Consider the following 14,678-nt stretch of genomic DNA (forward strand, 5'->3'; position numbering starts at 1 on the left):
TATGTATATACATATGTATATATATGTATGTTATGTATAGATATATACATAAACTTGTATACATAAACACGTGTATATATATATATATACATAAACTTATGTACATATGTACATATATATAATGGGGTATTACTCAGCAATCAAAATCTTGCCATTTGCAACAACTACGTGGATGGAACTGGAGGGTATTATGCTAAGCAAAATTCGTCAGAGAAAGGCAAATATCATATGACTTCACTCATATGAGGACTTTAAGATACAAAACAGATGAACATAAGGGAAGGGAAGCAAAAATAACATGAAAACAGGGAGGGGTATAAAACATAAGAGACTCTTAAACACAGAGAACAAACAGAGGGTTACTGGAGGGGTTGTGGGAGGGGGGATGGGCTAAATGGGTAAGGGGCACTGAGAAATCTACTCCTGAAATCATTGTTGCACTATATGCTAACTAATTTGGATGTAAATTTAAAAAAATAAAAAAATAAGACAAGTTAAAGAAAAACAAAACAATGAAATAACATGGGATGCTAAATAGCCACATGCTCAGGATTAGAAATAAAGTGCAATACACGGGATGTTCATAAAATTTTAGGGATGAATGAAAATTTAAACATTTTGAGCATGGAGAAATGGTCCAGTACTATTTGCCTAATGTTTATATAGTATGTAAACATACTGGAAGAAACTTACAAAACTAAATGGTGTATATTCAGAACATTATTTTGTGTAATAAAAATTTTCAAAGAGAAAAAAATAATTGCTACTATGTATCAAAGTTAAATCGTTACACACTCCCACCGGTGCATTAGAATGCATACTGAATTTCTACCTCATTTTTTTTTTTCTATCTCACTCTTCTTCCAAAACACCTTAAACCTAAAAACAACAGGCATGTGAGCACAAAAGGAAGCTTTACCTTAATTTAGGATTATCAATATATTTCTTAAACTGCTTGACGTTATTCAAAGTTTGTTCAGCTAACTCTCGGGAGGGCTCGACGATGAGAGCTTTCGGAGCATTGGGGAGAAACTTTGTTTGTGCCACCTGCGCATTACCTTAAGAAAACAGAAACGATTGGAACACGTTCAAATCACACCTCAATACTTTTACTTGTAAAGCACGAGCGCAAAAATTCCAATATCAGAATTTTCAATAACTGTCGAAAAGTATAGGAGGTGGTCATAAAACAAAATAAAGCTAAGATTCCTAAAATGAACTATGGCTTCTTTAAATTTACTTGCAATAGATGCAATTGATTATATATCTTGTGATAAAGTAAACAAGCTATGAAATGTATTTACTTTAAATAATATAGTGGGTAAGAGTACGAGCTCTGGGCTCGAACTGCTTGGGTTTAAATTCAGTTCTCCCACTTGCTGTGTGTGACCGTGGGCAAGTTACGTCAAGTCCCTGCTCCTCGAGGTCTTTGTACAGTGGGAAGAGGGCTACCTTACAGGGTAGTGAACACCGATCCATGTAAAGCACTTGACACAGTGCCCATGGCGCTGAATACGCACAAGTTCAGAAACGCTAGACATCATCATCATGATCAGGTTCCCCAAAAGGCCTACGCTGACACTGAATACTCAAGAGTTTATGAATTGGGTTTTGAAACTGGATTTTACTGACATGGTACGTAAAGATGTGTGACTAAACCAGCAAAGGGAGCATATGGAACTCACTCACTACGAGAAGCCTCCTTACTGGAGTTTTCGCCAGTACCCCATTCCTGAAATTGGTACCCTCTCAGGGACATACCTGTGTGCTGTGATTTGACAACATAACCATCCGCTGCCTTGGAAAGAGCAACAAAACCATCTTTTGGTGGAAACTTAAATTCTTCTTCACCGAAGTTAAATTTTAGTTCAGCATTCTAGCATTGAAAAAGAAAAGGAAAATTCTTAACCTACTAGCACACTAACTAATACAAAATAGTGAAGATCAGAGTAGCTTAGAATCATAGCAACATTTTTCTAATTACCTTCAAAACACAAGCAGGAAAGAGGGCTTGGTTCTTCATATGTGGTGGTATTTCAAATGCCAGACCAAGGTCTTTTCCTTAAAAAGAGAGAGAAACCGAAACTATCAGAAAAGAACCTCCCCACACTCGCACATCACCACTATCAACCCAACTGCATTCATGCTTTCGTGTCCTGTTCCCATGGATCAATTGTCCTGCTCAATGCCAGACCTTTCACTTTTTCACTTTACTCCTAGAAGTGCCCTTTCTGCCCCCTACATTTCTAAACATTCCCTACCTACTGGATCACTTCCATTGGACGCTGCAACTAGACTTTCCATGGCATACAAGCACGCTGCGACAGCTCCCATATTAAAACACAGACAACCTCCTTGAATCCACCTCTTCCTCCATTCACCTTCTATTTGTTTTCTCTTCTGTAGTAAAACTCCCTGATCTCCATTTTCACCATGTCACTTCATTTCATCTCATTCTCTACTCAAGTGATCCCCCATCAGGCTCCCCCAACTCACCCATCACGCTCACTAAAAGAGGTCCTTCTCAAGCTCATCAGTGATACCTTCTTGCCAAACCCGGTGGCAAATCTCATCCGTCACCTTCCCAGGTTACACCCATCAGCAGCACTGGACACAATCTGACTATTCCCTCCTCCTTCAAATACTTTCCTCACCTGGACCGCAGGACCTCAACCGCTCTTGCTTCTCCTGCTGGCTCTCCTCCTCATTCGCCTCTGCTGCATTCTCCTCCATCTAACCACCTCTAACCACAGGAACACCCCAGGCCTCAGATCTCTCCTATTCCTCATCTATTCTCCTTCCCTAAGGGATCTCATCCAGTCTTCCAGCTTTAAACTCATCGTTAAGCCAATGTCTCCCAAAGATGTATCTCCAACCCTGACCTCCTGACTTACACACTTAACCAGTTACTTGGCTTTACCACTTAGATGTGTAGGAAGTACCTCCAATTTAATATACCCCAAATAGAAACCCCAGCATCCAAATGGCTCCCTATCTACTGCCACCACCCTCACCACTCTGTTTTTAACACAGAAGCCATAATGATACGGCTAAAGATGCCAATTCTCTACTCAAAACCAATCAGGCTTCCAATCTCACTCAGAAAGTTTGTATCATGGCCTATAAGGCCCTATCCTACGTGGCCTGGCCTCACTACCTCAACTGACCTAACATTCTACCACCCCTCTCCACGCCCAGTGTTCTCCAGCTCCATTGGCCTCCTCGCTGTTACTCAAATACCTCAAGCACGCTTTCCTCCCAAGACCTTTGCGTTTACTGTTCCCTCTGCTTGAAACACTTGGAAGATTTTTGCACGGCTCACCACCCGACGCATTCGGATTGCTACTCAGATGTCACCTTATCAGAGAAGGCTTTTCTGACAACCCTGTGAAAGTAGCACAGCCCTAGACTGCTATCACCCTCCATCCCCTTACCCTGCTTACAATCTCCTTCGGGGCACTCGTTCCCACCTGGCCCATTGTGCCTCTGTCTCCCCCCACCGGTAGGTAAGCCCCACAAGACTAAACGTGTTTGTCTATTCCATCTTCTACTCATCTTTGGCACCTCCCGGTGTGCCTGGCATACAGGAAATGCTCAGTAAGTATTGGTTCAAAGGTAAGACAGGGAGGGAGAAATGAAGAAGAGGGTAAGGGAATTATAAGTTATAAATATTTGTTATCATGTATTTTCTCTAATAAGACAATCCACAGAAAGCTCACCATTTTTGGAGAACTTGACATGCCCTTTATCTATATCTAGGTAACATCCAATGGTATCGTGCATAGTGAATTCCTAGAAAAGCACAAAGTCAAGTGCTGTTAACAGGAAGCAAAATCATAAAGTCACAAGTTCACATACAGCTACATCAAAAGTACACATCAGTTCTTTAAAATAATTCCTTGAGGCCCTAATGTAGGTGTTTAAAACTGCCATTATTTCAGGCGCCTGACTGGCTCAGTCAGTGGAGCGTGCGACTCTTGATCTTGAGGTCGTGAGTTTGAGTCCCATGTTGGGGATAGAGATTACTTAAAAATAAAATCTTTAAAAACAAAACAAACAAAAATGCCCATTACAGCATATCATATGTAACAACAGAGGCATCTTGACAGGCTTTTTAGAATCAACAGGATACTCGGGCTCATCCACATTAAAAACTACGTTTAGATTCATGATTAGATTTTCAGGATCAAAAACAAGAAATGAGAAGAACATAATGCATTCAAGTCAAAGCCAAAATCAAAATGGATGAAAACAAAACAAAGTAGTATATTTGGAAAGGCTAATAAATGGCCACAGGGAAAAATATTTAGCTCATTTTGTAACATTTCTTCACTGAAGTCCAAATCTGACCTTTCTGTGGAATACACTCAGAAAATCCACTTGAATCTGAGAGTCACTTTTATATCCTCAGTCATGTCACAAGTGATCAAGTAAGTACGCAAGAGAACTTAGTAATGCCACGATTAGGCCGAGAATACAACTTACCTCTCCATAATTATCAAACTGTTTATTATGGGATTTCTTTCCTGTTCCACCAAAGCCAAATCCAAACTTGTCAGTACCTAGATTTTAAAATACACGTTATTTATTGGTTAAGAGTAAACGTAAAACTAAACACTCCGCCCATAAAAGAAGTTCACAAATCTACAATAACTTGAAGCATCTATGCTACCCTGTGTGGTGCATATTTATTCATACTAACTTTACTCTTTTTCTTAACTTTGTTCCTCCTCATTTTATACTGTTACAGTATGTACTTCTTAACACTGCAAATCCTCTTGGAACACAGTGAGTATACATACATTTATGTCCAAGTTTCTAAAATATAAACTTTATATGGTTATGCTTATTTATTTTGCTCCCCACTGTAATAAATGTCAACGATCCACAAATATAAATCCGTAAATTCAGTTTATCTTAGAAATGCTTACCGAGGTCTAAGGAAGCCTGCATGGAAGACCAGCCAACCCTGCACAATCCTTGGTCGTGACAGGATACTTCATAGTAGTGCTTTCCTGTAAGGGCAAATACTCCGAGGTTTATACACACCTAGGATTCACTTGCCATGTAGCCACTTTCCCATTGTTTCTGAATTACAATTTGTATGTTCCAAATGAAGAGCGGTCTGTCTTTTTGTAACATTAGAAATCTTCTCAGATCCTTACTTAAAGCTACAGAAAGCAAGCTCATGTATTAATACATTACTTCACAAGCTGAGACAAGTACAAATGCTATTTAAATACCTTTCGTCAACCCTTTAGTGGCTCTGCATCCGTGCCACTCCTTCACTTCTCTGCTTTGACAACAAAGACCATCTGACCCAATTGCTGGATTTGAGAAAAACGCAAAAAAACACGTCAGTACAATTATATAAATTAAGCATTCAGTCTCACCAATAAAATAATTCTTTCACTTGTTGCAATGTTCCAGACGCTGAGACTTACTGATCCTGAGTAACAAGATCTTCCCTACAGGTAATCACCCTTATTCATCCCCTGGAAGGCCCTGGCCATGTGGCGGACTAGTTTCTATACTGTTATCTACACTGTCATCTATTAACTCAGGTGAGACTTTACTGCATCAAGTCTGGAAAGGAGTCACCACGGCACCTAATCTCACTCACACCGATAACTCAGCTGCATCACCAACACAAATGTGTTCAGACAATCCTTGTCTAGAGTCTTTTAAAGAAATGGATACTACGAGGTGATGCAGCACTCACTCGTCAATACCTATTGCTCTGACTTTATGCTTAAATTAGAGCTTGAGCAAATACGACACTAAAAGGAAAACGGGAACTATCTCTGGCTCGTTCCCCAATCCACGGATCCAGAAACCGCAGAGAAAGCGGGGAAAAGCACAAATAAATAAACCTGTGGTCATTCGCTAATATTAGGACCCTACTAAACGATGTTCTGTATTATACCTTATGGGCAGTCACAGTGCTTGTCAGCGCTTACTGGCTCTAAGTAAAGCATAGAGCCTTCATTTGTCCTGGAAAGAAACTGTAACTTCTGTCCCGGCTCAGGCTTACGACGCCAGTTCCCTACCTGAACGTACAACAAACCCTCAAGAAAAGCATCTCATCACACATTTTACTTCACTCATCAGAAATTAAATTATTTATTCAAAGTATAAATTCTTATTCGTATGGGTACTATGTTCCATAAAACTTTAAACTCTTTAAAAAGTTATCTAAGCAATGGCAAATCCTTAAAATTTCTATATTTAAAATTCTTTACGCATGCATACAGATAGAAACTTTATACAAACTAGAAGTCACGTGGTGGAGAGCAGCAGTTTACATGTTCTGTTGGTCTGTCTGGGGCGTGATTACTCACACTCCCTCTACTTCTTTGTATCCTGCTTCCGTTCTCACCCACACCTGGCGAAAATTCTTCAAGTCAACACTACAGTTCTGCCTCATTCTCTATAAAGGCCACACGATGGTCCTCGGATACACCCTAATCTTTGTTAACCAATCTCTGGGCAGTAATGGGATTCATCCTCTCGTCAGTTTTTACCATTTACAAGTGACGCCACATCTAACAGCTCTGTATGTATATCCTCACATACGGGCACTCATACTACAATGGGCTAGACCTTCCAGAAGTATACACATATTTTTAACCAGCAATGCCAAACTGCTTTCCAGAAAGGCAGTAATTTGATAGGCTGGTTATCACTCTGTTCGACTGCTGCCAATCAAATGGGTATAAAACGACACCTCACTGCAACTTTAATTTCCACTTAGCTGCTATCTGTAAACATTGTCTCTGAACGACTGTTGTCATTTGGATCTGCTCTCGTGGGCACTGCCGATTCACATCCTTCGGCCACTTTCTTTACGGGTTATCTTTCTTACCAAACAGGTAACTTGTTATCTACATGAGACCCCTTACCATTTTATATGGTTTCTGCATCCGTCATCAACACTGCAAGTGTCCTTTCTGCACTTTTTTGTTTTTGTCTACTGACGTTCTTCTGTGGTATCTCTTACACATATGTTTTTAAATATTAAACAAATACACCTCTATCTTTTGCAATTTCCAAGTTTCCTATTTGGGTCAGGAAAAATCTATCCACTTACCAAAAGCAGATCCTCTATCATATGGGTTCATTTGCCATTTGTTGAGCACTAAAAATAAGTTACAAACATATGAAATTGAAAACTCTCTAAAAAACAAGCCAAACATTTTATATTTTACATACCTTAATTCCTCTGGATTTAATATGGCTTTATACATTATTTGGAATGTACAAGTAAAAGCTCTGCCGTTTTTATTCAAGGCAAAATTGAAAGTGAAAACTGAAACAGGTCAAAGGCAATAATCACGGGCCTTCTGGGCTAAAACCTTTTCTCCTCACTTCCTTCACTGCACTTTGTAGTAGAAGGCACTGATCCCTGTAAGAACTATGAAGGCACTGATAAATGAAGTTTTGGTAACTAAACAACCTGATTACAATCATAATGGAAATAAATGACCAACATATCAAGATGTAGTTAAGTATCACTATCATTTTTAAAAGAAAAGTTCTTTATTTTAATTAAGTCCATAAGACATTCAAAAGTCACAATTTTTTTTTTCCTCCTCCCTTGCATGGGATCAGCATTTTCCTTTTCTAAAACACCTTAATAGTCTATGGATAACCAAAGAATTGTAATAGCTAGAGAACTCTACATGTTTTCCAGCCCAGTTTCCTGACCAATGTAGAAATCTTTCCTAGATTACTTGTGGTCAAATGATATCTATCATCTGTTTAAACACTCTGATGGAGAAGTAACTTCCTCTGAGGCTCTCTCTTTCATTGTGGGCTCAATAGAGCAAATTAGCAAGTATTTACACAGAAATCTTCATTAGGTTATTTCTAATTAGTCCTGCTCCTTTCTAGAACAATTATTTTCTCTCAAATCCCTTCAATGATTTCAATGATTTAACAATTATCCCAACACTTTTTTTTACTTATTTCTCTATGTTTACACATCTAGTTTCTTGATCTCCCAGTTTAAGGTGTCAAGACCCGACTAGGCTCCCATGCTGATAGGGCAGGGCCTGCTTGGGATTCTCTCTCTCCCTCTCACTCTGCCTCTCCCCAACTCGCGCACTTTCTCTCTAAATAAATAAATAAATATTTTAAATCAATAAATATCTAATTTATTTCTCACAGGCCATGATATTCAAAACTACTACCATTCTGGTTATCCTCCTTTGGAAGGATGCTCCTGTATCACCATCTCTCATAAATGATGGTTTACTGTTGTTACAAGTTCTGAAACTACTTTCAAGTAGGCCAACAGTCTAAAGACTTCATATCCATTACCTCGCAATTCCTCTACAAATGAGTTCATTCTATGGACTATGCAACTTTGTATCTTTAAATTACTGAGAAGAAAAATGTTGATATACCCAGTTCACTCCACTTAAGCTTGCAATTTTGCCACAATGCTGTTTTGTATCATGAAACAAATAGGACTTAAAACATAAAAATTTTTTAAATAAAAATTTAAAATTTAAATTTAAAATTTAAAATAAATTTTGTCAAAGTATTAACAAAACCATAAATTATTCAAGGTAGAATGGAATTCAGAACCATTTAACAAAAGCAACACAATTTACAGATGAGGAAATTGATGTAAGATTGTTCATGGCACAGATAGGACCAGAAATCCTAGTAAAAGACCAGTCTCAAAGTAAATGGGACTAAAACTGAGTTTAAAATTTATACTTTACATTTTAACTTCCTGGACCCCTTTCTTATCTTAAAGGGAAAATGCATGCCTCTTTTCCCTGTGGAAGGCAATACTTCCCACCATCATGGATTTTTACTCCATCAATTTTTTAATAAAATCCTTAATACCTTTGTAAAATACTGCACCAACGTATCTTCAATATTAGACATAAGGGTATTATTCTCTCAAAGAGAGCACCACTAGTATTTTAGGAGACAATCTTTTTTTTAATGTTTATTTTTCAGGGAGACAGAGACAGCAAGTGAGCGAGTGTGGGGGAGGGGCAGAGAGAGAGGGAGACACAGAATCTGAAGCAGATTCCAGGCTCTGAGCTATCAGCACAGAGCCTGACGCAGGGCGCGAACCCACGAACCAGGACATGAGCCAAAGTCTGATGCTTAACCAACTAAGCCACCCAAGCGCCCCTAGGAGGGACAACCTTTCACTGTTTATGCTGTAAATGACATTCAGTATCCCTGGTTTCCAAGGCACCAAATGCCATTACCTCTCCCCTCAGATATCGACAATAAAAATGCACACTCTGACCTCCCGTCTGTCAATGCCAAGAATGAGAATTACTATTTTTATGCAAAAGGTAAATATTACTATGCAAAAATTACCTGAAGCACCGGTTTTAATTGTTGTTTTTCCTTTTTTGCCTTCCTGTTGGTCTTTCAGAGTCTCATAAACTATCTGGATAACTGGAATACTGAAAGCCTATCAAAGAAACAATTGTTCTCTACATTAGCATTCAGATATTAATGACAGTTTGACAACAGACATTACAGAAGCTATGCATGCACATTCAATAATTACATATTCCAGACTGCTACTCTAATTTCATTTGTCCAAACCCAAAACATGAGCAAGGTAATAAGAGTTGATTAAATGAAGGCAAGAGGAGACAGCTGATAGCCCAAAACAATACACAAAGGGGACCTGCATAACGAGCCTAAACTAAAGCAGGAAACTACTTTCCCGGCTGACACACTACTTCTCTGGTCCAGGCCAACAGGAGAGCAACCCCTACTGTCAGCCTATTACAGAGCCATTGCACTAAAATTCAGAAATAAGTATAAATACAGAAGATACTACAACTCTTTATACAAGACCAGTTTAAAACTTCACTATTCTTAAAGGTATACTCTTGTAGACCCTATTTCAGAATTAGGGGGCAACAAGAATATCACCCTCGGTGGCAATCAATTCCTTACATTTTTTTAAGTGTTTATTCATTTTTGAGAGACAGCGTGAGCGTGGGGGAGGGGCACAGAGAGGGAGACAGCATCCCAAGCAGGCCGGAACTCATGACTTGAGCCAAAGTCGCAAGCCCAACCGACTGAGCCACCCAGGTGCCCCTCAATTCCTTACATTTTGGAAAAGGTCGTTTTATTAAATACTTCAAAGCAGAAGCTACGTTCAAACTTACTTTAAAAATTAACTCTTACAGGGGCGCCTGGGTGGCTCAGTCCTGATTTCGGCTCAGGTCATTATCTCACAGTCGTGAGAGCCACATGGAGAATGGAGCCTGCTTGAGATTCTCTCTCCCTCTCTCTCTGCCCCTCCCCTGCTCTTGTGCATGTGAGCTTGCACTCTCTCTCTCAAAATAAATAAATAAACTTAAAACAAAATAACTCTTACAAAGTAAATCAATTTAAGTTCGTTACTTACACCAGTTTTTCCACTTCCTGTTTCTGCAGCCTAAATGGAAAAAAAAGTTGATTTTATCATTTAAGTTGCCAATTAGGAAAGCCAAATTAACATGACACTACGTAGAAATCTTTAAGACTTCACTAGCTACCTTTATTGTCACAGTGCCTCCAGATGACTCAGGTTTCTGCAGTCAACTCTATTGCCAATCTTGTCACTTCTCTCCCATCGCTCAAGAATCTGCTCTCCCGTTCTTTTCCCACTGCTACCGTTCAAATCCAAGCCCTCATCATTCTAACCTAGATCATTACAGAAGTATCCTACCAGTATCTAAACTCTGAGCTATACTACAAGCTGCTACCAAATCAGTCTTCATCAACGCGGTTACAGCTATGTAACACATCCCCACTTAAAAATGTCCAATGAGCCCCACTGCCAACAAATATCAATTCTTTAACATGATACTCGAGAAAGAGCCCAAGTAATTTGACCCACTATGTACTTCCCATCTTACCCCAAGTTACACACCCCGCCCCCAACACACACATTTTATGCTACCATCTAATTGAATTACTCAGGGGTCAACTCCTGCAACCTCCTGCTCGCTGCTTTTGTTGATATGCTCTCTACATATAAGGTTTTCTCTCTCAGCTTTCCTTTGTCCAATATCTACTTCCCCAAGTAGAGCCTCTTGTACAACACTTACCTGTGTACCTGTCTTACTGTGCCACAGGGTTTCAGCTTCTCAAGAGTAAAGAGCGTATCTAATCCACCTTTGTGTTCCCTACAACTTCTACCTCAGTACTTTGAATACGGTATGAATAAAAGTAATTTGGTGAAAGTATCATTTTCAAGCTTGGGGAGCTCTAAAAGTGGTCACAAACAGTCCCAGAACTGTGTGTCCTCAACCCAGAAAGACCTCACCAAATGTAAACATACCATAAGTACATCACCGCCTCCTAGGATCAGTGGAATAGATTCAGCCTGGATATCAGTTGGGAGACTGAAAGAATCGTATTTCGAAGAATTCGAGTTAGTAAAAAAGCTAAATAAGTCATGCTAAACTATAAATCTAAAAGAGAATTTTATTTGGTAAACAGTACCCATCTTTTCCAACTAAAAATATTATCAAAGTATAAAAGGGAAGCTTTCTAGAGAATAAGAGAATCCTAAAAAAAACTGAATTTTACTTACCAACTAGACTCCAAAATTTTTGATAGAATCTCTAGCAACTCCTTAAATTACTGAACATTGTTGTCACAGGTGCATTTAAGTTTTATGTACTTACAGCCAATCCATCTCCTCTACAGCTTGAGCAATCTCAGGCATGACACCCATCTCTGAAAACAAAAATCAATTGTAAGAAGTTGAGCACACTAAATTGAAATCATACTGCTCTTAAAAGGACTGTTGAGAGAACAGGGAAAGGCTTTGAAGCACAGCTGTTCTTTAGTACCTCCTGCGTATGGCACCATTAAGAGTATAGTTTTGGAGAAAGACTTGAGTTCACGAATAAACTGTCACTTACTAGCAATGTGACCTTGGCAAGCTCTACAGCTTGCAAAACTATACACCTATTTTCTCCACATGAAATCAGACTGGTAGTATCTGCGTTGTAGAGCTATGGAAGATTATAGATGAAAATATGTGATACATGGTCGTCACTCGATACACAGTAGCCACCAGTCCTTCCTTCCTAGGGCTAGTGAAGAAAAATCTACCAGACTTGGAGAGAAGGTTCTATCTTGACCAACGTTTTGGTTGTTTCATCTAGAAATAATGTGGAAGTTATGCATCTTCACTATTTGAGAACCATGTGATTAGCCTCAGCGACCTGAGAAAAGTGAACAGACAAGTGGAGAGAGAGGCCCACGCTTATTGGCAGCCAGGATCAAACTCCGACTAACTGAAAAGGGCGGGGCCAGTTGTGAAAAGCTGGATACTTACAAATCACAGCTGAAGAACTACTGTTCTTAATTTTTCTCATATTTAAATAATTCACTTTGAAGCCAGTCCTAAATGAATAGATTGGGTTATTTCTGATTGAATCTTGTCATTTTTGTCATTTCTCAAATGAACTGTAGTAGCTGGCACACATGGAGTAGTTAGTTGGATTGTGTAAACCTCCCTTCCAAGTAAGTGATTTTTAAGTCTCCATTTACACAAATGCAGCTTTTATTACTATTACAAAAACATATATTCTTATGAAAAATTTAATAATACTCAAACATTCCTAAACCCCAGGGATAACCAATTTGGATTTTTTTAATTTTTAAGGGAACTTTTTTATTTCTTATAATTGTGAAATGGCATAAATCTATAAATTGAATATATCCAGTGCGAAAACTGCTTTTTCTTTGCACTTGGTGAGAAGAATCACCCTAGCAAGTAACACAGCAAAACAGGTAGAACACTAAAATTTTAGTACATAGTAAACTAGTTCATATAAGTACTAATGACATAGGAAAGTATGAAAATCATTTCCAAAAAAGGTTCTCCTCCCTCTAAATCTCCCCAGGAAAATCCACAAATCAAAAAAGTAATCAAGATCTAAAGCTGTATATCCAAGCAGAGCTTTCTAAGAATTGTTCCCATTAGGGTCTAGCTGTATTCTCTCTAAAATGCAAACTGCTAGAAAAAAGGAGACAGTCTTAAATACGCTGCACTGAGTATACTGCAAGCTGAGGCTGCTGGTGAAATTGTTACACAAGTAGTAACCAGAGACTGCTTTCAGCAAGTTCCAAACTTTCTTTTTTTTTTTTTTTCTTTTTTTAGCTTATCTACTTTTTGAGAGAGAGAGAGCAAGAGGGAGCAGGGGAGGGGCAGAGGGAGCGAGGGGGAGAATCCCAAGCAGGCTCCACACCGTCAGCGCAGAGCAGGATAAGGAGGCTCAAACTCATCAACCCTGAGATCATGACCTGGGCCGGGTAACCCCGGACAACTTCTTCTTTCATTCTGGTCATGTTCTCTGCATGTTTGCTTTGAAACCATGTTTTCTATAAAGATAACACTTAAATATTTAAGGGAACAATAGGAATATTCATGTTCTGTAATCCTACTTGTCTTTATTTCGTATCACACACTCTTCTAGTCCTTCACCCTAACATCACTGAAATTTGCGCATGACTTCCAAAGAAGTGAACCTAATAAAATGACAATCTGAAACTGCTCTGCGCACCTTGGCTCTAACATCTTATTCCAGGAGAGTTGGGCGAAGAAAAACAGCTACCAGTCTAAGTACATTTCCCCTTGCCTCCTATTATAAGATGCAACTAAAACAAATCAGAAATCGCGTCTCGTGACTAAAGGCGTGGAATTCCTAATCTTCTTGCAGGTGTAAGCCGAAGAAAGTACAGTATTGTGTTATATCTGAAGTCATCTTCATAGGTTAAGTGCATCAAAAGACAGTAGGCCTCACTTGATACGTATATGGCTACATAAATTCGCCACCTTTCGTATACGTAAGGCTTATGGCAGCTTCTAAAACTGGATGTAAAAAGGAGGACAGAGAAGACGGGAAAACGACAACTTTGGGGTTAGATCAGCCACCTCAAATCACTGTTTGGAATAAAGGAGGGCATCGTACCGCCAACTAAGAACAAATGAGTTTCCAAAATGTATGCTGGGCTGGTATGTCTGCGAATATGCTTCAACATAGAACGTTAATGTTGCTACAGCAGCGTTTGGCAACAAATAATGATCAGAGGTGTGCCTGCGACTTTTCGTTTTAGGAAGGCCTGAAAAGACTGGACAGAGGCAGGACGGGCATTTCCGACTGACCCTTCCCCACGCCCCGCTGCTTCTCGGCCTGGCCAGGCCCGGAACCGGCGCGGGCAGAAGAGGGCTCCCGAGCGCCACTGCCACGTACGACAGGCCGGAGGCCTAGCGCTACGCCGCCGCGTCGTTTTCGCTGCCGCGGGTGCCCGGGCAGGCAGGCCGGCCGACGGCGGGGGAGAAAGGCGAGAGGGTGCAGGGGGAGGCCCGGCGGGCAGCACCTGCAGAGAAAGGCACTCGCCAACACCGAGGCGGAGGCCGCCACTGGTCCCCCCGCAGTTCGGGGACCGCTGCGGACAGCTCCCTCCCGGAGCGCGCCGCACTTGTCCCCACCGCCCCCACCGCCCCAATGGCTTCCCGCCCGCTTGCCGGCGCCGCGGCGTGGATGGAGCCGCCTGCACCAGCCCCCGCTCCAAAGACGCACCAGAAAAGGCCGCCATCTTCGCCCCGTCCTGCGCGGCTCCGCTCGCTCTCCCTCCCTCCGCACTGACACGCTTCTTGGCAGCGCGCGCTTCCGGCCCTC

At 40.4% G+C, this 14,678-nt stretch overlaps 1 protein-coding gene across 1 annotated transcript in view; it reads right to left on the reverse strand.

Annotated features, from left to right (window-relative positions):
* DDX1 (DEAD-box helicase 1) overlaps positions 1 to 14,672 on the reverse strand; it is a 36,634-nt gene extending 21,962 nt beyond the window's left edge. The window contains exons 1-13 of the mRNA XM_019451572.2: positions 14,580 to 14,672; positions 11,670 to 11,721; positions 11,321 to 11,384; positions 10,403 to 10,432; positions 9,352 to 9,448; positions 7,091 to 7,138; positions 5,244 to 5,327; positions 4,932 to 5,015; positions 4,486 to 4,562; positions 3,720 to 3,792; positions 1,985 to 2,061; positions 1,762 to 1,876; positions 920 to 1,058 (exon numbers count right to left, since the gene is read on the reverse strand). Coding sequence (XP_019307117.1) covers positions 920 to 1,058; positions 1,762 to 1,876; positions 1,985 to 2,061; positions 3,720 to 3,792; positions 4,486 to 4,562; positions 4,932 to 5,015; positions 5,244 to 5,327; positions 7,091 to 7,138; positions 9,352 to 9,448; positions 10,403 to 10,432; positions 11,321 to 11,384; positions 11,670 to 11,721; positions 14,580 to 14,595 — 956 coding nt within the window. The 5' untranslated portion in view covers positions 14,596 to 14,672. The remainder of the gene's footprint in view (positions 1 to 919; positions 1,059 to 1,761; positions 1,877 to 1,984; positions 2,062 to 3,719; positions 3,793 to 4,485; positions 4,563 to 4,931; positions 5,016 to 5,243; positions 5,328 to 7,090; positions 7,139 to 9,351; positions 9,449 to 10,402; positions 10,433 to 11,320; positions 11,385 to 11,669; positions 11,722 to 14,579) is intronic.
* Positions 14,673 to 14,678: the final 6 nt, after the last annotated feature.

This window comes from Panthera pardus, unplaced genomic scaffold, assembly GCF_024362965.1.
Source record: "Panthera pardus isolate Hobbes unplaced genomic scaffold, ASM2436296v1 HiC_scaffold_26, whole genome shotgun sequence".
Lineage (NCBI taxonomy): Eukaryota > Metazoa > Chordata > Mammalia > Carnivora > Felidae > Panthera > Panthera pardus.